Source organism: Dunckerocampus dactyliophorus, chromosome 12 (genome assembly GCF_027744805.1).
Source record: "Dunckerocampus dactyliophorus isolate RoL2022-P2 chromosome 12, RoL_Ddac_1.1, whole genome shotgun sequence".
In the NCBI taxonomy this organism is placed as follows: Eukaryota; Metazoa; Chordata; class Actinopteri; order Syngnathiformes; family Syngnathidae; genus Dunckerocampus; species Dunckerocampus dactyliophorus.
The window spans coordinates 3069016-3090811 of NC_072830.1; the positions used below are offsets into that span (position 1 = coordinate 3069016).

The following is a 21796-nucleotide window of genomic DNA, read 5'->3' on the forward strand; positions in this document are numbered from 1 at the left end:
AAATGCCAGTCAATGATCCTTTATGCGCCAAGATTGCATTACTGTTTTTAAGGACCTACTGGAGAAAATAAAAAGCTTGTTTAAGATCTTCTATATAACAGAAGCGCTCTTCCGTTTTTAAGGGTCTGCTGCCAAAATGCTAGTCAAAAATGTTTCACATGACAGGAGTACTCTGCTATTTTTAAGACGGTTAGAAATGGAATATTTTCCCTCTACTTTGAACAAGCCTTGTTGATAGCAGAAGGAAAATATTCCATTCCTAACAGGACCTACTGCCATTTTTAAGGATCGACTGCAAAAATGTCAAAGATTCTCTACACGACAGGAATGCTCTGCTGTTTTGAACGACCAAGTGAAAGATTTTTTGTTTGACAGGATTGGGTTTTCAAGGATCTTCTGCAAAAATGCAAGTCAAAGGTCGTTTATATGACATGAGGGCTCTGCTGGTGTTAGGTCTGCTACAAAAACAAGTCACTCAAGTTTTGCACTGAATTCTCAGGCCAGTCTGATGCCAATCGTGCGCAGGATTTGGCCCACAGGCCGCCGGTTGAATCGGCCACAGCTCAAAAAGACACAAAAGCTTGAAATTGACGTGTTTTTGTCTCCCAGGTGAAGAGCTTCATCGAGACCCAGCGTGCGCTGCTGGCTGAGATCCAAAATGGCTGCAAGAGGAACTTCATCCTGGCTAAAGAGAAGGAGGAAACGGAGCAGAAGATGCAGCAGTCTGCATCCATGGCTGAAATTGCCAGTGAGGATGGAACAAGAGAAGAAGAGGGGGAGGACAGCGAAGGAGCAGCAGGGGTGCAAGAAGGCAAAGAGGAGGACACAACGACAGGAAGTGAAGAACGGCCGAGCAGCCGGCCGACGGCAAGCTCTGAGTCGCAGGTTTCTCCAATGAACCTGGAGTCTGACTCAGACACTGAGGATGAGGAGGACGCTGAGGTCATCACCAAGTCCTCCTCTGCATCAAACCAGATCCTCCCTCAGGCCCGAGCGGTGGCTGAGACCACAGTGAGTCCCTCACACGCACCCCCGCCTGCCTCTGCCGGAGTAAACATCATTTCTGGAATCACCATCACGGACACACCAGTTCCTCCGGGCACTCCTCCCTCTCCCGGTCGCTGCATATCTATCTCAAGTCCAGGGCGCGGTCACAAGATCTTCATGGTAACTCGGGTAGAGAGCCCGCCTGAGCCACTGAAGACTTTGCAAACAAGCGCAGCCGCCGCAGAGGCGCCGCCCGCATCGCAAACACAGCAGGAGGACGTGGAGCAGAGCCCTCGGGTCCACAGTACGACAGAGAACCACACACTGGAGCCCCAAACCACACAGAATGTCATTGCCAGCACTTTAGAGCCTCAACTGACACCAGCCTCGCCTTCAAAAGCTTCATCTGCACAGCAGGCAGCCATTCAGCCGCCCGAGGAAGCGGCACAGAGCACTACAAGCCCCCCGCCTGAGCCTCACTGTGAGGAACCTGCTGAGGAGCAGCGAGATGATGATGATCAGAAAGAAGTTCCTTTGATGGAGGAGAAAGACACCAAAGACAAAGTGCACCCATGTGCATCACAAGACTCAGAATCACACGACACGCAAGAAGACAACACCACACGTAACTCATCCACTGTTGCAGAGCAGGACAGCAACAGTCCACAGGCGCACGAGGACCATGAACAGGAAGTAGCACAGCCCACGCCAGCCGTCACCGCGGAGGACTCTGCTGATGAGAGCTCCGCAGACGAGGGTGAGTGTTTAGCCCAAGTTCTGACTGATACAGAGGGCGAGGTCGCCGGTTCGCTTCTGCCCAACGGCCTGAAGCCAGAGTTCTCTCTCCACCTTCTCGACGCAGAGAGCCCCAAGCCTGGCAGCTGCGTGATGGAACACGGTATCTGAGAACTGCATTGTATCACCTGCCCGTGCACAAACGCTCCTTTGTTTAACAGGAGTTTTGTCCTTTTTATAGTGAGCGTCAGCTGCACACAAGACCTGGAAGAGCTGCTGCTGGAAGCCAGTTTGGAGACGGGGAGAGATGCACCATGAATGAGGTCCGCATAGACCACATGCAAGAGTGTGCTTTGTGCCTCATTCGGGTCCTCGTCAACCACAAAGCTTGAATCAAGGACGCTTCTAATGACCTTTTCCATACTCGCCGTGGCGCCACTCACCGTGTGGACTTTACGTTATTCATCTGGAATCCGCCATCGGGGTGCACCAGATTTAGCATTCAGCTAAACTAAAGAGTCCTTGGCATTGTTGAACCCATCAGAGGATCCTTTTTAAATGTTTTAAACAAAAAATATTTTATTTTCACTGTAAATAAGTCAATCTTCAGCCTAAAATATACTCTACTAATAAATAGTTATTGGAAAACACAACACCATGCATTTTTATTGAAAAAATACACATTATTTCCATAAAATAAATTTCCAGGATTAGTATCATTATTATTATTGTTGTTGTTATTATTATTATTATTATTATTATAGTCAGTATTATTATTAGTAGTACTGGTAGTTTTAGTATTAGTATTATTATTATTATGAAGCAAAATAATATTATGACTTTTTTCTCAGAATATTACAACTTTTGCCTTGTAAATGTACAAAGTTTTTTCTCTGAAATTCCCGACTTTATTCTCGTAATATTATGAGTGTATTCTCAGAAGTGTCCGACCTTATTCTTGTAAATGTAAGACTTTATTCTTGTAATATTACAACATTATTCTCGTAAGTGTACAACTTTTTTCTTGTGAATTTACTCCTTTATTCTCGTAATATTAAGTTTATTTTTCATAAATTTACAACTTTATTCTTGTAATGTTACGACATTATTCTCGTAAATGTACGACTTTTTTGTTGTAATTTCACTACTTTATTCTCGTAAATTTACGACTTTAGTCTTGTAATATTATGACTTTTTCCTTGTAAATGTACGACTTTATTCTCGTAATATTACAATTTTTTTTCTCTGAAATTCATGACTTTATTTTCATATTATGAGTGTATTCTCATAAATTTACGACTTTTTTCTTGTGACTTTACTACTTTATTTTCATAAATTTACGACTCTATTCTCATAATATTATGACTTTTGTCTTGTAAATTTACAACACTATTCTCGAAATCTCAACTTTATCCTTGCAAATTTACAACTTTATTCTCGTAATATTACGACTTAATTCTCGTAATATTATAAGTGTATTCTCATAAATTTACAACTTTATACTTGTAAATGTATGACTTTTTTCTTGTAAATTTACGACTTTATTCTCGTAAATTTACAACTTTTTTCTCGTGAATGTATAACTTTTTCTTGTAAATTTGCAACTTTTTTCTCGCAAATTCCCGACTTTATTCTCGTAATCTCCGATTTTTTATTTTTTCTCTCATTGTGGCCCTAATACTCCGTCGTAAGACACAATTCTTACCAGAGAAAAAACAGGTTGGGAAAACGTAGGAGAGGGAAAATGTCGCAAAGTCTGTCATGAGATGAGGTTGTAACTTAAGTCATCTTAGGAGCCCAAAGGCCATTTTTCCCGGCTGTGCAGATCCCTCTTTGTCTTTTCTGAAATTGTTCAATTCCACCCTCCTTCCTGTCTTCCTCAGGTCCTCCGAGGACAGGAGAACTCAACTCTCACACTCAGTTTGCCGTACTTCTCCGACTTTACCCACCGGCGACGGACAGAAGAGTCCAAGCTCTAAAAGATCCGAGCAAGTTCCCTAAGACCTGAAGGACAAAGTCAACGTGACGTCACTACATCAACCACTGCAACACGCTGGACACACCCACGACCCGTGTGGGAACAAGTTACCATGCTGTCATCACTACACCTTCCATCTATACACAACCGCAAGGAAGACGGGGAGCAAAGAAAAACACTAACCAAAGACCGAGCGTTTGTCCCGTTTGTGTGGACTCCAGGAAAGCGGTGGCGAGGCACACATACACATACAAATCACAACAATGGCGGACGCGGCCGAGCCCGCCTGCCGGCTTTGACGTGGTCATGATGAAGAGTTCAACATGTTTTGTCGTCCTGATCCCCTCGGTGCATAAAAACAGCAACTTTAGAAGGGAAGTGGAGCTCCCTCCCGTCTCGTCTGTTTCTGACTTTGGCCCCTCAGGAATCAGCACAACCCAAACCTCCGCCGCCACGTTTACGCACGCTTTCTTTGTCTCTTCCTGCCTGGCTGTCATATCAATAGAAATTCTTCTCCTTTCTGTTTTTTCCTTTCCATTTGGCACCTTTTGACAAATTGTGTATTTTCTATTTATTTAATGGATATACAAGCTTTTTGATTGATTTCCTCCTCCTCCTCCGTTTTATCTTTTCATTTATTTTGAAAAAAACTCTCCTTATTTGATGTATACTTAAATACTTAGGTATACTTATGTATACCTAAATAAGAATTTAGTTTTTTTTTTTGGTTTTGTTGGGAGCGAAAGTTTGGAATGATTGGCTTCAGTTGCAGCGGGGGTGCAGTGCGCTTCAAGCGGCAAATTGTTGCTTTACTGCACTGCTACTCCGCCGGGTGGCCACCAGAGGGCGACAGCATACTGCAGCGCCTCACTGGGTTCATAATATCAGGCCAATCACAATAAGTTTGAATACTGCATTTCCATCCAGCAGACCCTTTTATTCTACCAGTGCTGTGCTGCCCCCCCCCCCCCCCACCTTACTGTAAATGCTTTAATTTTTAGACCTTTTTAATAAATTGTTAACTTAATTGGAATGTGCTGGCAATCACAAAGACATGTATGGCGAAATTTGTTCCATTCCCAATAAATGCATGTAACGACTCAATGATCTTCTCTCTCTTTTTTTTTTTTAAGTTTTAAACAATAGTAACAAAAAACAATCTGCCATTTCGAGAATAAAGTGTAAATATACACCTTTTTTTTCTTGTAAATGTATGACTTTATCCATGTAAATTTATGACTTTATTCTTGTAAATTTACAACTTTATTCTCGTCAATTAACGATTTTATTCTCTTAATATTACAAGTTTTTCCTTGTAAATTTATGACTTTTTTCTCAAATGTACGACTTTATTCTCGTAAATTTATGACTTCCTTTTCGTAATATTACAAGGTTTTTCTCGTAAATGTACGTCTTTTTGTTCATTTACAACTTTATTCTCACAATATTAGGACTTTTTTCTCGTAAATTTACACTATGCTCGTAAATGTATGACTTTTTTTCTCAATCTCAAGGTTTTTTTTTTCCAATGTGGACCTAATACTACGTGCTAATAATGTTATGAGAATAAAGTCAAAATATTATAGGAATTAGGTCACAATTACGAAAGGAAACTTTAGATAGTTGGAAAATGTCAACATAACAGCAGAAATGGAAAAAACAGTTGTAACTTTACAAGAGTAAAGCCAAAATATTAAGAGATAATATTATCAGATAATATTGTCTTCCGCCACGAGATCGGGCGTTCGTAACTGTGGGCCACACTCTGACACGGTAGGTGCGGTAATGCGCCTCAAAGCTGGTGGCCAATCAACTCCCGCCACCCACGAGACGAAAACGCTCAGTGGTGGCGGAATCTCATCACAAACGCTACCAAATGTGTTGAAACGTGGCGGAAAATCTCAGAGGCTCCTCTGTTACGGCGCGTGAATGGAAGCTAGCGGGGTTAGCTTAGTTTGAAGCACGTACTGCCATTCTCAACACACACAACACACTTCCGGCCGTCAAAATAAAAGCACTCTTTGTCACATTTGTCTATTTGTGTAAACTCTGTGAAGTATAATTGTGGGCTTTTCTAACAGTGGTACAAGTATGGCGTGCGTTTTACCCGCATGATCACGTACTTCTACAAGTTATTAGCAACCTATAGTGATTGGGATGTGCTTTCTGCAGAGGCTATTGTCTGTTTTTAACCAAATATCTGCACCTTTTTGCGGCGAACGTGCCCGTTCAGCTCCTCGTTAGAGAACAGCAAATTGTGCAAAAAGTACTGAAACACTGAAGAGTTGGACGCGTGCGTTCAGAAGTTGACAGAAGGTCAAATGAAGTTCACCTGGAAAGGTAACAGCGGCTTTTACACTCATCCTAAAACTTCCCCTGAAAAGCTGAATACCCCTAACTTCTTGTGAGTAAAGTATGTACCGTATACAGTGTATTATCTACGGCATATATGATCAAATTGGTGTTTTTTAGGAATAAGTAAGTAGGCTTCCGGGTGTCGGGCAGTCGACCACTGTGTGTGTGTGTGTGTGTGTGTGTGTGTGTGTGTGTGTGTGTGTGTGTGTGTGTGCACGCTTGAGTAAGTAAGAGTGTGTATGAGCGTGCGCATAGGGGTGTGTTTGTGCGTAGGAGTGTTTATGTGCGTGTGTGTGGGTGCGTAGGAGTGTGTATGTGCGTGCGTGTGTGTATTTTTATTTATTTAGTTATTTTAGTTATTTATTTGGGGGGGGGGGGGGGGGGGCATACAGGGGTTTGCTCCGTGGGGTCAGGTGCTGGGCGATACATCTCTGCCGCCCGTGCCTCCGCCGGGTGGGTGGAGGGTGTGCCTCCTGCATCCCTTGGCGGGGCGGCCCTGTGTCGGGGGTCGGGCGGGGGTTGGCCCGGGGCGGGCCGGGCTCCGCTCCCTGGGGGTGGGGGTGGCGGTGGGGGGGAATTGGCGCTTCCGGCGCGGGCGGGCTTCTTTCCGGCTGTGGAGGCGTCTCTGGGCCTGCCGGTTTGTGGCCCCCGGTACCCGTCTGCCTTTGTGGGGTGTGATCTCTCGCTGGTCTCGGGGGTTGGCAGTCCTCCGGCCCGCTGGCGCCCTGTCCTTGGCTGGGATTACCTCTCTTCGGCCCCTTACTGGTCTTCCCGGGGGGGGGGGGGCTCTCTGGGCTGGCTCTTGGGGCACTGATCTTTGTGCTGCCTGCCCCTATGGGCCTGGTGGCCTTCTGGCGGCCGGGGCCCGGCCTTGCTATTTGGGGCGGGGCTCTCTGGGAGGTGGAAGGCGGCCCCTTTCCTTTCATGCACTCTCAGTGACAATCACACGCCCACACACTCCTGCACCTTTATATATATATGAAGTCTTCCTCACATACAGAGATACCTGTACATATGCACACTCACAGTACATACGTACTTCCCCACATTACTCACTGAGTTATCCAGGGTGTTATTATGTTGTTGGTTTTATTACAGCGACGGTGATTTCAGCAGTATGACTATATATATATATATGTGTGTATGTGCGGTATATATGTGTATATATATATATATATATATATATATATATGTATATATGTATTTATGTATGTGTATGTATGTATATATGTGTGTATATGTATTTTTTTTTTTTACAATGATGTGCATTACAGTAACTTTGATTCTATTCACTATCATGGATAATCATTTCATTACTACAGTTATGTGTGACTGTTTCAATGCGGTATTATCATGGTGATCACTATCATAATTCATCATTTCATGACTGCTATTGTGTGCGACTGTTTCAATGCAGTATTGTCATTGTGATCACTGTCATAGGTCATCATTTCATGACTGCTATTATGTCTGATTGTCATTGACAGCTTTGTCATTGTGGTTGTTGATATTGATTTGTCCTTTATCCTTGTTCGTCTTTATAGTTGTCACGGACATTTATTTGCTGATGTCGTTCGGTATGTTTCTGTTGTTCTGTCACAATTGTTGTTGTTGCTGCTGTTGTCCTTGTCTCTTGTCTCTCTTTTTTTTGTTTTTGTCCCCTCTCGCCCCCCCCCCCGTTTCCTTTTCTCTTCTTCTCTGTCCCCTCCTGCTCCGGTCCGGGAAGAAAAAAAAAAAAAAAAAAAAAAAAAAAAAAGGAATAAGTAAGTGTAGGAAATTAAGTCGTAACAAATAAAACATTGCTTTTAGGCACATGGCCCTACAGTCATTTAAAACGTCATTAAAATACGCAAAAAAAAATAAATGTTTGCTTCATGATCCTGCCAGAGGCTCACCATGAGACTGTACTCGCTGTACACTTCCACAATATTGATGTACTACACTCCTCAGGGATGTAACTGCTTCAAAGACGCCTTTACAAAACCCGTCTGACGACTTTCAATTGCAAATGTTCTGCCTTTTGAGGTGTAGTATGCACTATTGGTATCATAAACAGTATCGGCCTGAACAGAGGCGAGACGAGACGCCGCCTGCGTGATCCTTCACATGGTGTCTAGGCGGGGTTGTGATGCGGACAGGTAACAGCCAATTACAGCCGTGTACATAAAGTTTGCCTGAGGTTCTGCTTCAGGATCAGGGTGTCTGTCATACTTTCCCCTCTCAAGGAGAACCCCCCCCCCCGAGGGACTCGACATCGACAGCAACGTGTCACGACCCACCGGCAGGCGTCAAATGCTTTGTTTGCACAGTCAAAGCTGTACGGTACACAAGTCACTGTATACCATACTGATGACTTGATTATTCCCTTTTGAGGTTGACATTGTTCAATTTGGATAATTTTATTGGAACAAACATGTCATTATAAATAGAATCATTTCATTATAAAAAAATAAATATACTCTAGATTTTGAAACACAAGATTTGTCACACACTTAGATCATCAAACAAATGTAAATATTAGTCAATGACAACACAACTCAACACAAAATGCAGTTTTGAAATGAAACTTTATCATTAAGGGAGAAAAAAATCCAAAGCTACATGTCCCTGTGTGATAAAGTGATTGCCCCCTAAAGCTAATAAGTGGTTGGCCCCCCCTTAGCAGCAACAACTGCAATCAAGCGTTTGTGATAACTTGCAATGAGTCTCTTCCAGCGCTGGGGAGGAATTTAGCAGAATTGTTGTCATTCAGCCACATTGGAGGCTTTTCCTTTTCAAGGTCATGCCACAGCATCTCAATAGGATTCAGGTCAGGACTTGGACTAGACAACTCCAAAGTCTTCAGCCATTCAGAGGTGGACTTGCTGGTGTGTTTTGGATCATTGTCCTGCTGCAGAACCCAAGTTGCTTTCAGCTTGAGGTCACCAACAGATGGCCGGACATTCTCCTTCAGCAGAACTCATGCTTCCATTTATCACAGCAAGTCTTCCAGGTCCTGAAGACCATCACACTACCACCACCATATTTTACTGTTGCTATGATGTTCTTTTTCTGAAATGCTAGATGTAATGGGACACAAAAAGTTCAACCTTTGAGTATTTTCCCAAAGGTGTTGGGGATCATCAAGATGTTTTCTGGCAAAATTGAGACGATCCTTAATGTTGTTTTTGTTCAGCAGTGGTTTTGGTCTTGGAACTCTGCCATGCAGGCCGTTTTTGCCCAGTGTCTTTCTTATGGTGGAGTCATGAACACTGACCTTAACTGAGGCAAGGGAGGTCTGCAGTTCTTTGGATGTTGTTGTGGGGTCTTTTGTGACCTCTCGGATGAGTTGTCACTGTGCTCTTGGGGTCATTTTGGTTGGCCGGCCACTCCTGGGAAGGTTCACCACTGTTCCATGTTTTGGCCATGTGTGGATAATGGCTCTCACTGTGGTTGGCTGGAGTCCCAAAGCTTTAGAAATGGCTTTATAACCTTTTCCACACTGACAGATCTCAATTCATCTCAATTAAGTTATGTTTTAATAGGGGGGGCAATCACTTTATCACACAGGGACATGTAGCTTTGGATTTTTTTTCTCCCTTAACAATAAAAAGGTTAATTTAAAAAGTGCATAAAGTGTTGAGTTGTGTTGTCATTGACTAATATTTACATTTGTTTGATGATCTGAAACATTTAAGTGTGACAAACATGTAAACAAAAAGAAATCAGGAAGGAGGAAAAGACTTTTTCACTCAGTTTATTAATTCCTAGAGTTTGTAATTCAGTGTATTTGCAAAAAACAAAGACAACACAATGCAATGTGTCTATATACTCTACTCTATGTGCTCTATGTACTCTATGTGCTCTATGTACTCTATGTACTCTATGTACTCTATGTACTCTATGTGCTCTATGTACTCTATGTACTCTATGTGCCCTATGTACTCTATGTGCTCTATGTACTCTATGTACTCTATGTACTCTATGTGCTCTATGTGCTCTATGTACTCTATGTACTCTATGTGCTCTATGTACTCTATGTGCCCTATGTACTCTATGTACTCTATGTGCTCTATGTACTCTATGTACTCTATGTGCTCTATGTGCTCTATGTGCTCTATGTACTCTATGTACTCTATGTGCTCTATGTACTCTATGTACTCTATGTACTCTATGTGCTCTATGTACTCTATGTGCTCTATGTACTCTATGTACTCTATGTACTCTATGTGCTCTATGTACTCTATGTACTCTATGTGCTCTATGTACTCTATGTGCTCTATGTACTCTATGTACTCTATGTACTCTATGTACTCTATGTGCTCTATGTGCTCTATGTACTCTATGTACTCTATGTACTCTATGTACTCTATGTGCTCTATGTGCTCTATGTACTCTATGTACTCTATGTGCTCTATGTACTCTATGTACTCTATGTACTCTATGTGCTCTATGTACTCTATGTGCTCTATGTACTCTATGTACTCTATGTACTCTATGTGCTCTATGTACTCTATGTACTCTATGTACTCTATGTGCTCTATGTACTCTATGTGCTCTATGTACTCTATGTACTCTATGTGCTCTATGTACTCTATGTGCTCTATGTACTCTATGTACTCTATGTACTCTATGTACTCTATGTGCTCTATGTGCTCTATGTACTCTATGTACTCTATGTACTCTATGTACTCTATGTGCTCTATGTGCTCTATGTACTCTATGTACTCTATGTGCTCTATGTACTCTATGTACTCTATGTACTCTATGTGCTCTATGTACTCTATGTGCTCTATGTACTCTATGTACTCTATGTACTCTATGTGCTCTATGTACTCTATGTACTCTATGTACTCTATGTGCTCTATGTACTCTATGTACTCTATGTACTGCATCTGTGTGCTTTACATTCATTCCACATACTGTTTTTTTTGTTGTTTTTTTTGCTTGTGACCCCAGTTTCTCACAATATGCTCGTTTCATCGAAGCGCACCAGGGGGCACACAAGCCATGCCGTCCATCCCGTGGACCCTCGGGGGGGGGCGGGTCAAAAGTGTCCTCACGCCCTTGGTGGGCTTAGCTGTGCCTCAGGAATGTGTCGGCAGGGCAGGCTGGCACAACAGTAGGGATTTATCCACAAGTGTCAGTCCTGATCGGACCTGTTGACTTGCGGCCCACTGGACTGCACACAGGACCAGGAGGGGCCGGGAGAGAAGTCCCCACAAGGTTACGTACATTTCACTGTCTGAATAAATTACCGTGTTTTTTATGCCATATTGTCACATTTGTGATGTGATTATTGACTTAATGAGCAACTGGACTGAACCAAAGAAATAAACTCAGGTTCTTTCCAATGCATTTCAATGCTATCCCAGAGTACAATAAGTAAAGTAGAGTATTATAGAGTATTGTAGTAATACTCTTATAGCTAGGAAGGCGAGACAGATAGCTCATTAGACAGAAGATAGATAAAAGGAGGGACATACTGTACAGTACAGTAAGTAAGAGGGGGCAAGGACAAAGTCCCTCCCAGGCTGGCTCACATGATAGAGATTACAGCAGAGGAGGAGCGTCCGCGGCGTTGAGATGCTGAACACAGTGAGGAACATTTGGGGGGATTTGTGCATATCATCTCTCTCCTCTTTGACGAGCAGCTCCTCTTCTTCTTCGCAGGTAATTATCACCCAAACTTGACCTCCTCCGAGCACGTGGATGTTTGTTTTTGGAGGTATGTTGACTTGCACAGCTTGTTCAGGACGGGTGTCACAACGCCGTTACTGGGATCTAACCAACGCCTGTCAAACGCTACAATGCCGTTATCGTGACTGACAGTCCAATCCATCCATCCATTTTCTTGCGTTTAACCGGGTCCGGGTCACGGGGGCAGCAGTCTCAGTAGGGAAGTCCAGACTTCCCGGTCTCCGGCCACCTCTTCCAGCTCCACCGGGAGGACACCGAGACGTTCCCAGGCCAGCCGTGAGACATAATCCCTCCAGCGTCTGCCCGGCTCGGCGTGCATCCGGGCTAGATGTCCCAGCCACCTCAACTGGCTCCTCTCCATGTGAAGGAGCAGCGGCTCTACTCTGAGCCCCTCCCGGGTGACCGAGCCCCTCACCCTATCTCTTAGGGTGAGTCCAGCCACCCTACGGAGGAAACTCATGCCAGCCGCTTGTATCCACCATCCCCTTCTTTCGGTCATGACCCACAGCTCATGACCATAGGTGAGGGTGGGAACATAGATGGGGGGTAAATTGAGGGCTTTACCTTCAGGCTCAGCTCACCACGACAGTCCGGTACAGCGACCGCATTACTGCAGACAATCCACATGTCGCCCACAAGCTCCAACCTTCCCTCACTGGTGAACAAGACCCCCCCACGTTTAGGACCCTTTTCCCACTGAGAACTAACAGCGGTACCCTTCTCTCCAGCACCCCGGAACAGGCTTTCCCAGGGAGGCTGAGGAGTGTGATCCCCTTATAGTTGGAACACACCCTCCGGTCACCCTCCTTGAAAAGGAGGACCGCCGCCCCGGTCTGCCAATCCAGAGGTACTGATCCTGACTTCCACGTGATGTTGAAGACACGTGTCAGCCAAGACAGTCCCTCAACGTCCAGAGCCTTGAGGAATTCAGGGCGAAACTCATCCACCCCCGGAGCTCTGCCACTGGGGAGCGTTTTGACCACCCCAGATACCTCAGCCACGCTGATGGAACTGTCCTCGTTCGTGTCCTCCGACTCTGCTTCCTCTATGGAAGGTACGTCAGTGGGATTGAGAAGGGCCTCAAAGTATTCCTTCCACCGTCCAACTACATCCTCAGTCGAGGTCAGCAGGCTCCCGTGTGGACCGGGCACTGCTTCCCCTTTTGGTTTACCAGAACCTCTTCGAGGCCAACTGACAGTCGTGCTCCATGGCCTCACTGTAAAGGTGACTATAGGGGTGTTATTTCATGTCTACAGGGCTCTAATAACGTTAAAAGCCATATTTAGAAAATCCTAAACAGGTTTTCTCTGCTCCAACTACAAAAATATTCCATTTATTAACACGGGCTCCTATATCACAGACATTCATTTATCACAGTCGGAATATGTGCCCTGTGATTGGCTGGCGACCAGTCCAGGGTGTACCTCGCCTGTCGCCCGAAGTCAGCTGGGATAGGCTCCAGCATGCCCCCGCGACCCTAATGAGGAGAAGCGGCATAGAAAATGGATGGATGGATGGATGGATGGATGGTTCTAGAATCAATTAACTGCTATAAATGAGGGACGATTGCATAATTTTTGAGGTTGATTGTCATGTTCAGAGGAAAAGTCCACCCAGATTCTTTTATTCTACCAGCTGTGAAATAATGCTAAGAGTCTTAAGTAAGGTTTACAATTTCATATCAAAAGTGGTAGATACAAGCAATTGCAATGCCAGCGCTGGAGAGAATTGTTCAGCCCAGCCCACCAGCCAAGCCTTGGCAAGGTCCAAGCGATCTCTTAAGTGAAACTGGGTTCCTCTTCCTCGTCTGCCTGCTGTGGACGCGGCCCCAGGAAACTTCCCGTTTCTTCCAACCGACTCTTTTGTGCATTGGTCTGCTCTGGGTTCAACCAAGCAAAGACTACACATCACAAAAAAATGATTTGTTGTTTTTCTGATCATGAACCAACCAACACACACACGTGCGGTGTGCGTGCTTTTCACAAAGCCAAAATAAAAACAAAGAAAACAAGTCGTTTGCGTAGTCACATCAAATAAAACTGAAATGTGAGCATTAGTATTAATGGGGTTATTTATTATCTGTGGCTTTTCTGTGTACATTTTCTCCAGGGCTTGCACCGGGGAGCATAAAGGGGAAAAATGGCAGCAGTGTGGTGTTTGTGTGCAGGTATGGGGGTGACACGTTGGTGCAGGCTGGGCGTGGCCATCCTGCTGCTGGTGTCGCAGATCATCATCAGCCAGCTGTGCAGGTCCTTCATCATGCTGGTGGACGCCTTCCACACGCTCTTCATCCTCATGCACGTGGCTCTTCCACGCCCGCAACCGAGGCCCTGCGATCCCCCCGGCGCTCCGCGGCCCCTCGCAGCATCTTCAGCGTCGACCTCTCATGGCCTCCGCTCATGTGCTTCCCCTCCTGGGCCTGCGGTGTGTCTCATGTCCCATACTGACAAAAGGACTGGGCCTGTGGGGGCCTTCATCTCAGCTCTGCTGCTGGCCTCCCTTTGTGTCGCCTGCTTGATGGATGTCATCAGCTTCCCCCTGGACACCCACCCTGTGGAGAGGCCCTCGCTGCTGGTGGCGGTGGGCGTGGTCAGTCTGTTGCACAACGTGACGGCGCTCTGGCTGACCTGGAAGCAGCAGCAGGGGGGCCAGCCTGAGCCTGAATGTTACATTGAAGTCAACCACAAAGGTAACATTCTCACACGGTGTCAGCTACACTCTAGGGGCAAAAGTATTGGGTCACTGCTCAGTCCACTGGTCGGATGTGTTGGGATTTGGGATCGCATGCAAATTTGCTGTGTTTGTAACAACACATGACATCTCCAAATGGTGTCTCTTTCTTCCATTTTTATGAAGTTAAGACATTTTTTTCCCTTGTAGATCATTCAAGCAAACTTTCCAAAGATACAGAAGTAGAATATCTTAAAAACGTTTACATCTTCAGCTATAAATCTAAAAACAAAAAAACATTCTGACTATATGGAAGTACGTGCTTTTTGTCATTAAAAAAAACAAAGGAAACTTTGGCGGTACATGTTTTGTTATCAGCAAAAAGTACTGCGCGTATGAAAAAAACAGAACGCTCAACGCTTGGGCACACACGGATTTTGTTGGGTCAAGAAAACACATTTTAAAAAGAACTGTTTTCATTTAAAACAATGCGGATTCAACCTGCTTTTCACGAAACTAGACAGCGTCGCACCTTATGTCAGCATCTTCCACCCAGGAGATGCTCTTTGAAGAACGTGTGTGCCTGCCTTGTATGTTCAGGTGTGACGAAGCATGTTTACATTCCGACGCTCCACTCCCACAGCCTTGGCTCAGGAGGACTCCAAAGACAAGGCCGAGCCACGTGAAGACAGCAGAGCTCAGCCTGCGTTGGAGCGCTGCAACGGGGAGCTAGTCGTCTGTAACCCGGCAACCTCCAGCGTGCCAGATGGAGGGACGCATCTCCAGGATGGAGCGGAGGAGGAGAAAGAGGCGGCGACGTCCCGCAAACTGGAGAGTCTGTCTGCAGATGCAAAAAAAGACAATGGATGTCTCGGTAACATACTGTTCTCTGATGGATTCATGAAACGAATAACGGATCACTGATGATGGTGACAAATGAATACAAGCAAGCGAGTCAAAATGGGAGTGCACTACTCGGACACAACCACCAGAGGCGCTGTTGATTCAGTCTGAACTTCTTTGAAATTGAACGGCACCAGACAACAATAATATTAATTAAAATACATACAATACAATTACAGTAGTTAAACAAGAAAGCTTCCCCATTAATCAAAGTATTCAAACACCCGCCCCTAATAGTGACCGGTTACCATGCAGGTATGCCCCCTAGTGGTTGTGAGGAGTATAGGGCTGATTCCTGTGCTTCCTAATTAGATGTTTTGAATACATTAACAGCTCAGTAAGTATTTGAACTTTTAACATTAGAGCCCTCTAGGCATAAAATAACACCCCTATAGTCACTCTTACGCTGTTATGGCCCAACATAGCAGACATGATGAGTAAGTGAGCCACATCGACTCTATATATGACTCATGCTAGTGCACGTTGCTATAAATGCGGTCCCTACGGAAGCCAAGTGGCATGCGAACAGAGAGCTTTTTAGGGATTATTGTGCCTGTTGTAAAATAATTCAAACCAGAAATAAATCAAGTCTGGTGCTTGTGTGTCTCACTGAACACTGCGGTAGCATGACTGACACCTAGTGACCAGTGTATACTACATATCGTTCACAGCGTCGTTGAATACGTCTTCTGCATGCCTTATATTTGCATTTTAGTTCATTTTTATGCTTGAAAATGATCAATTGAGCTACAAAATACCTAACATTTGCTCCAATGTGCATTTTCTTGATAATAGGCAGTAATCAACCACAAAACAGCATGACTTACTAATATAATAAACCATGATAGAGGCCACATAAGTGGTGAGGGACTGCTGTATTATTCTCAATCGTAGTTTTTTTCACATTACAGATAACTCTTGTGCAGTTGGCACACCATTACGTGTCCCCGGCAGCAGACGGCCTCTCTGTCCATCTTTGTGGGTCTGCCTCGTGCAGGGTCTGTCCACTCCAGCCCTGGTTCTGATCACCAGCCTGGTGTTGCTCCTGGCGGGCCCCATGGACCTCCTGGTCTACTTGGATCCAGGCCTCGCCAGCTTGGCTGTCACGATACTGGTGGCCAGAGTTGCACCACAGGTACCATCGAGTCTTTCTACCTCCTTTGTGGGGACTCGTTCTTATGTCTGCCCTCCTCAGATGCGCAGGTATGGACTGATGCTGATGCAGGCCACGCCTCCACACGTGTGCGTGTCTGATGTCAGGCTGCAGATCGGGAGTGTGCCAGGAGTTGAAGCGGTGCACGAGCTCCACATTTGGGAGCTGGCCGATTCCGTCGTCGTGGCATCGGTCCATGTGCACTGTCACGCGGCCTTTGCGGCACACAGGTGAGCTTTGACGTTTGCCATGGCGCACCTGGTGGGGGTTAGCTGGGAATAGGCACAGAAATAAGGCATAAAAACACAAAGAGGATGACGCTGTAGGTTCATTCATGGTGTGTTGGCTTGTCCACCATGTCCCTCAGGTTTGATTCCCCTGACAAGCACAGGCATCGCTGAGGTGCCCCTCAGCAAGGCACCTAACTGTGATGGGTTAAATACAGAGGTCAAATTCTGTGGCATAGAGGTTTATGAGAAATGATCATGTCCATGAAAAGCATGCATCTACATGTTGCCTGGTCCCCCCACGCCCCCCACCCCTTTTAATCAGAAAAGCAGATTTTTTTCAGAAACAAAATTCCAAATTAACATTTTCCAAAAAATATATATTATTTTTTTTTTTTAGGAAAAGTCATTTTTGATGTTTTTTGTATTTTAAAAAGCCACAGGTACAGTAATCGCCCATTTATCGCGGTTAATTGGTTCCACCTTGTGAAGTGAATTTTCGCTAAGTAGGATTCCTTTATTTATACATGAAATACTTTCGCAGTTAGCGCATAGAAACCATGTCATAAGTACTGGTGAACATTATTAGAGCAGCGGAAAAGCTATACTAGACAATACGAGAAGTGTAGACTAGAAAGCAAAGGCAGTTAAAGAACGCGAGGTAGGAAACAATCTGGCAACAGGTGTGTGGGATGGCACAGGCCAATCAGCAGTGTACTGCAACACATGACCAGCAGAGGGCAGCAAAGCAGCACCACAGCACAAGACAGTTTACAGTACGCACTAAATTTAAAGATGCCAACTTTTTATTAGGAAAAAAGAAAAAGACAATGTAGTTGATTTGTGTTTTTTCAAATCTGAAAATGTACAATTTCGAGATACTGTAAATGATTTTTATTATGCAAAACATAGAAATAATTAAAGTATTTTATATTGAATGTAGTAATGGAAGGTATTTCGGTGAGTGTCCTACGGCAGCCCTAGACTACCTTACAGTGCATAAAGATGATGCTAAAAAATACAGTAACGCATGATATATTGTTACCGTCAATGAGACAACTATGACTTTTCACACACATCCAGGTGTGCTGACCTGATGTCAGGGGTCACCAAGGTGCTACAGAGTGTGGGGGTGACCTGCTGCACCGTCCAGCCAGAGTTTGCCCCCACTGCCATCCTCAAAGGTCAGCCCTGCTCACCCCCAGCCTTGGCATGCAGCATGTCCTGTGGTAAGGTCTGTGCTGGACACATGTGCTGCCCTCTGCCTGAAGTCCAGGACTGCACAGGCTTGGTGGCACCACCAACTGAAGACCAGTAACAGCAGACACACACGTGCATTGAAGGAAAAAGTGTCTACACATTTATAAAAAAAAAAACAAACTGTACTGTATACTACTCAGTATAGTACACATGAACTAAACTAAAGAGTGTTTTTGTAACTTGTACTGTACTGTGATGCATATTCTGTATGCCCAACAGTCGTTGGGCAGTTTGTTATTTAAGGAGCCATTTCACCTTGAAGCACTTTGTATGTGTACTCCTCAAATAAACAAAACTGTACATGTGGACAAAAAATAAAGTGCATTTGTGGGTTTTTAAAGGTTGAGAATGTATTTGTTTCAATTTCATAGCTATGACAAGTGCATGTATAACTAAAATGGCACAAGAAACTGCAAGCGTTCGTAAAAGGAAATAACTTTTTGGCTGTTAAATTTTCCTTGTTCAAGGTTCCCTTCCAGCCCAATCAGCACGTAGCTGATTAGCATATTCTGTCGCATACCTGGTTTTGTCCCTTTTCGATGTGCATATCGGGAAGAATTTTGGTACCATGGGGATAACATGTTGTGTAAAGACTTCTAAGGGGTACTATCCAACATATACAAACTGCTAGCTGCCGTTAACGAGACACCCTAACTAAAGTGGCATAGTACTTCCAGGTCCTATATTTATTAGCTTGTAACCTTCTGAAAATGCCCGGATGATCCTCGGTGGTCCGGGGTGCAGGCTTCAAACCTGTAGCTGCCTAGCGGCAGAGTGGTTCAATTCCACCTTACGGGCGAACGAATCGAGTTGTTTCAGTAGTCTTCGAAACATGAGCGCCGTGTGATGACTTTCTCGTTTTTCACAGTTGACAGTGACAACCACTGTAAAAAAAAAAGTACGCGATGACCCACTTCCCCTTCTCAAACGGTGTGCTTGTGCTTCAAAATAAAATTTCCATGTATATTTATTTAGAATTATATATAGTTATTGTGCGAGTTGAAACTACTTATACTCACGTCTGTCTTTACAAACTCAACAAGCTTCGGGAAATTTGAATCACATTCGTCATTGTGAAGAATATGTACAATGTTTCAGTTGTTTGTATTGTATTCATATGACTGTATTGCTTTAGTGCTACGTCCGGTCTTACCGGAACAAGAATGTGAGTCATGATGTCAGCCAATCTTCAAGGGCAATAGTCTGTCCCTCTATCCAATGATAATACTCGTTAGTAGGAGGTCTGTCGAACACTGCGGAAATGTGTTAAACGTTACAAGGCTAAACGATGTCCTTGCACGTTTGGCGATTGTTTTTCTGAGGATTTTATCAAGTTGATTTATTCACGAGGTAAGACAGACTTGTGGTAGTTTTCATAACGATCATAAATAGTTGGTATGATTGGGTGTCTTGAATTGTCATGAATGATCTTGGTGGCAGACCTTGTACGGTGAGCATCCTTAGTCAAAAGTGCGTTATTTTAGCAACTTGTATACAACAATACTTAGTGTTACTCCTCACATGTACATTTAATTCGTTTTTGTGTTAACATAAAGGACAATATAATTATTACTCTGCTGGATGAATGATGGGCTTGGTTTTACCTTACAGTTGGCTGAATTTTAACTAAAAGTCATTGTCGTCCTCCTCTTTCAAATCCAGTATGCCTCTCCATAAATACCCCCCTAAACTCTGGAATGCCCTCAAACTAAAAGAGGGGATCTACGCCCGTCTCCCTAAACACTACCTGAAGTCCCTGGAGCAGAAAGACCCCACTCCGGTCCACTGGAGGCCTTTGGGGGTCAAGTACCGTCTCAGCCCAAAGACGGGGCAGAAGGAACGAGTGCAAGATGTCCCGATACCTATATACTACCCTCCTCAATCGCAGAACGGCCTGTGGGGGGGAGAGGGTTGGGTAACAGGGTACAGATATGCCAACAATGACAAAGTGAGTGTGCACGTGGATGTATTTCTGTGTCTTCTAAGTTGTATAACTCTAATATTTGTAAGTAGATGTCCAACCGTTTGACAAAGACGTGGAAACCCCAGCTCTTAAAGAGGGAACTTTACAGTGAGATCCTGGACCACAATTTCACCATCACAGTCACGCCTCGCACTCTGGATCTCATTGACGCCGCCTTTGGCTTTGACTTCTACATCCTCAAAGTAAGTGAAGCTGCAGAAAGTGAAGGCCAAGGCGCTTTCTAGGCAGACAAGAAGGACCGGCATGATGCCAGTTGTCGTCGCTTTGTTGTTAGACGCCGAAGGAAGATCTCTGCTCCAAACTGGGAATGGACCTGAAGAGAGCCATGTTGCTTCGCCTGGCTCGCAAAGACACTCAGCTGTATCCAGATGATCCCGTGAAGAGGGAGAAGGTCTACAACAAGTTCAAGGTTTGACCTCACACGATGTTCGTCTAGTAGATTGGCCAGTGACACGTTTCTTTCGCCTTGCTTTTGCCGTGCTGAGCAGCAGTTTGAGGTCCCGGAGGAGGAAGCCGAGTGGGTGGGTCTCACTCTGGAGGAAGCTGTGGAGAAGCAGAGGCAGCTGGAGGACAAGGTAATGCTCTCCTTTCATGACTGTGACATCATCATGTCATGTCATTTGTGATGAATTTCCACTTTATTGAAACATTTCATGTTATTACATCATGGGGTGCAAAGGCAAAGCTTTCCATGAGAAGTCTAGTTGTTGACATTGCTGTAATCGTTTGATTATAAATGAATAAATAAATATAGTTTTAATTTTGGGACAAATTTGATTCCCTATGTGCGTGTCATGAAATGTTCAATTACCCAGAGATACTTTGATTGCAATTTACATTAGCTAATTCCTGATTTTAGCCAATCATCATTATTTCCTTGCAATCGCTGCTTATTGTTAATGTGCTAACACACTTGATGTCCTGTTCTTGTTAGCCCCCTGAGCCGTTGTTCAAGGCTTGCGTGGAAAAGCTGATAGAGGAGCTGCAAATCCAAAAACTCTCGGAGCCTCATCTCACTGAGAAGAAATGAAGAGTGGAATCATCTACCGTTTATTCTGAAGAACTTGGGTGAGGGAAAGAGTGTGGAGATTCTCTTCCTGGTGATGTGTTATGAAGTTTCTTTTTGAGTTGGTCATAGGCAGAAACTTCTTGTATGTGGGAGACAGACGCACAGGAAGGATGAATGAAGAATTTATTTCTCATGCTTCCTCTTTTTCCTTTGGTGTAAATACAACAGCTGTCCGGTGATGTTCTTGTATAAAATCTTTTGAAACACATCGATATTTCATCCTTGTCTAAGTACACTATGAGCCTCAGTTTTCACAAAACTATTGCAACAAACGAGTGGTTAAATCATTAGATAGTTCAAATTCTGAACAAAGTATAAATGCAACACTTTTGTTTTTGCTGAACTCAAAGATGTAAAACTTTTTCTATGTGCACAAAAGACATCTCAAATATTGTTCACAAATCTGTCTGAACTTGTGTTAATGAGCATTCATAATTCATCCACCTCACAGATGTAGCATATCAAGATGCTAACTAGACAGTATGATTATTGCACAGGTGTGCCTTAGTTGCCACAGTAAAAGGCTGCTCCAAAATGTAAAATTGAACTGTACTGTGTTGTATTGAGGCAAATACTGGCTGACCACCAAATACCCCCCAATACAGTTAGAAAATAAAAATATTGTCATACTCTACTATTTAGCTTAGAATTACAACCGAAGTAGTTCTTGTACAGACATTGCAAGTGTATTTCATTCATTTTTTGTGCTGTGATGTTTCAAAGAAGGTTTTCTGTCTCTAGGGTGGCATCTGCTGGTGTTTTCATGTACTGCATGTACCTGACATAACACTAGGGG

The 21796-nt window shown here is 44.2% G+C and overlaps 3 protein-coding genes and 1 non-coding gene across 8 annotated transcripts in view; all 4 read left to right on the forward strand.

Annotated features, from left to right (window-relative positions):
- Window positions 1-4803, forward strand: part of ppp1r37 (protein phosphatase 1, regulatory subunit 37) — a 42201-nt gene extending 37398 nt beyond the window's left edge. For 2 of the 4 annotated variants that reach the window (XM_054794177.1, XM_054794178.1), the window contains 3 exons: window positions 610-1885; window positions 1964-2045; window positions 3606-4803. In XM_054794177.1, the coding sequence (XP_054650152.1) occupies window positions 610-1885; window positions 1964-2040 (1353 nt within the window). In that variant the 3' untranslated portion in view covers window positions 2041-2045; window positions 3606-4803. The remainder of the gene's footprint in view (window positions 1-609; window positions 1886-1963; window positions 2046-3605) is intronic. The other 2 variants (XM_054794180.1, XM_054794179.1) reach the window with 2 other exon arrangements.
- A 6706-nt stretch (window positions 4804-11509) lies between these two features.
- On the forward strand, window positions 11510-18281 carry LOC129191318 (proton-coupled zinc antiporter SLC30A1). 2 transcript variants are annotated; one of them, XM_054794553.1, is made up of 6 exons: window positions 11510-11707; window positions 13844-14423; window positions 15048-15278; window positions 16219-16442; window positions 16503-16690; window positions 17771-18281. In XM_054794553.1, the coding sequence occupies exons 2-6, from the start codon at window positions 13874-13876 to the stop codon at window positions 18003-18005; spliced, it is 1428 nt and encodes a 475-aa protein (XP_054650528.1). In that variant the 5' UTR covers window positions 11510-11707; window positions 13844-13873; the 3' UTR covers window positions 18006-18281. The 2 variants fall into 2 exon arrangements, with proteins under 2 accessions (XP_054650528.1, XP_054650529.1); XM_054794554.1 differs by having other exon boundaries at window positions 13902-14423.
- Window positions 18282-18659: 378 nt separating this feature from the next.
- On the forward strand, window positions 18660-18746 carry trnastop-uca (transfer RNA opal suppressor (anticodon UCA)). Its single transcript has one exon. It is a non-coding gene; the product is annotated as a tRNA-Sec (tRNA).
- Window positions 18747-19129: 383 nt separating this feature from the next.
- On the forward strand, window positions 19130-21206 carry mrpl28 (mitochondrial ribosomal protein L28). Its single transcript, XM_054794549.1, has 6 exons — window positions 19130-19297; window positions 19610-19895; window positions 19961-20113; window positions 20206-20340; window positions 20420-20506; window positions 20866-21206. The coding sequence occupies exons 2-6, from the start codon at window positions 19611-19613 to the stop codon at window positions 20959-20961; spliced, it is 756 nt and encodes a 251-aa protein (XP_054650524.1). The 5' UTR covers window positions 19130-19297; window position 19610; the 3' UTR covers window positions 20962-21206.
- Window positions 21207-21796: the final 590 nt, after the last annotated feature.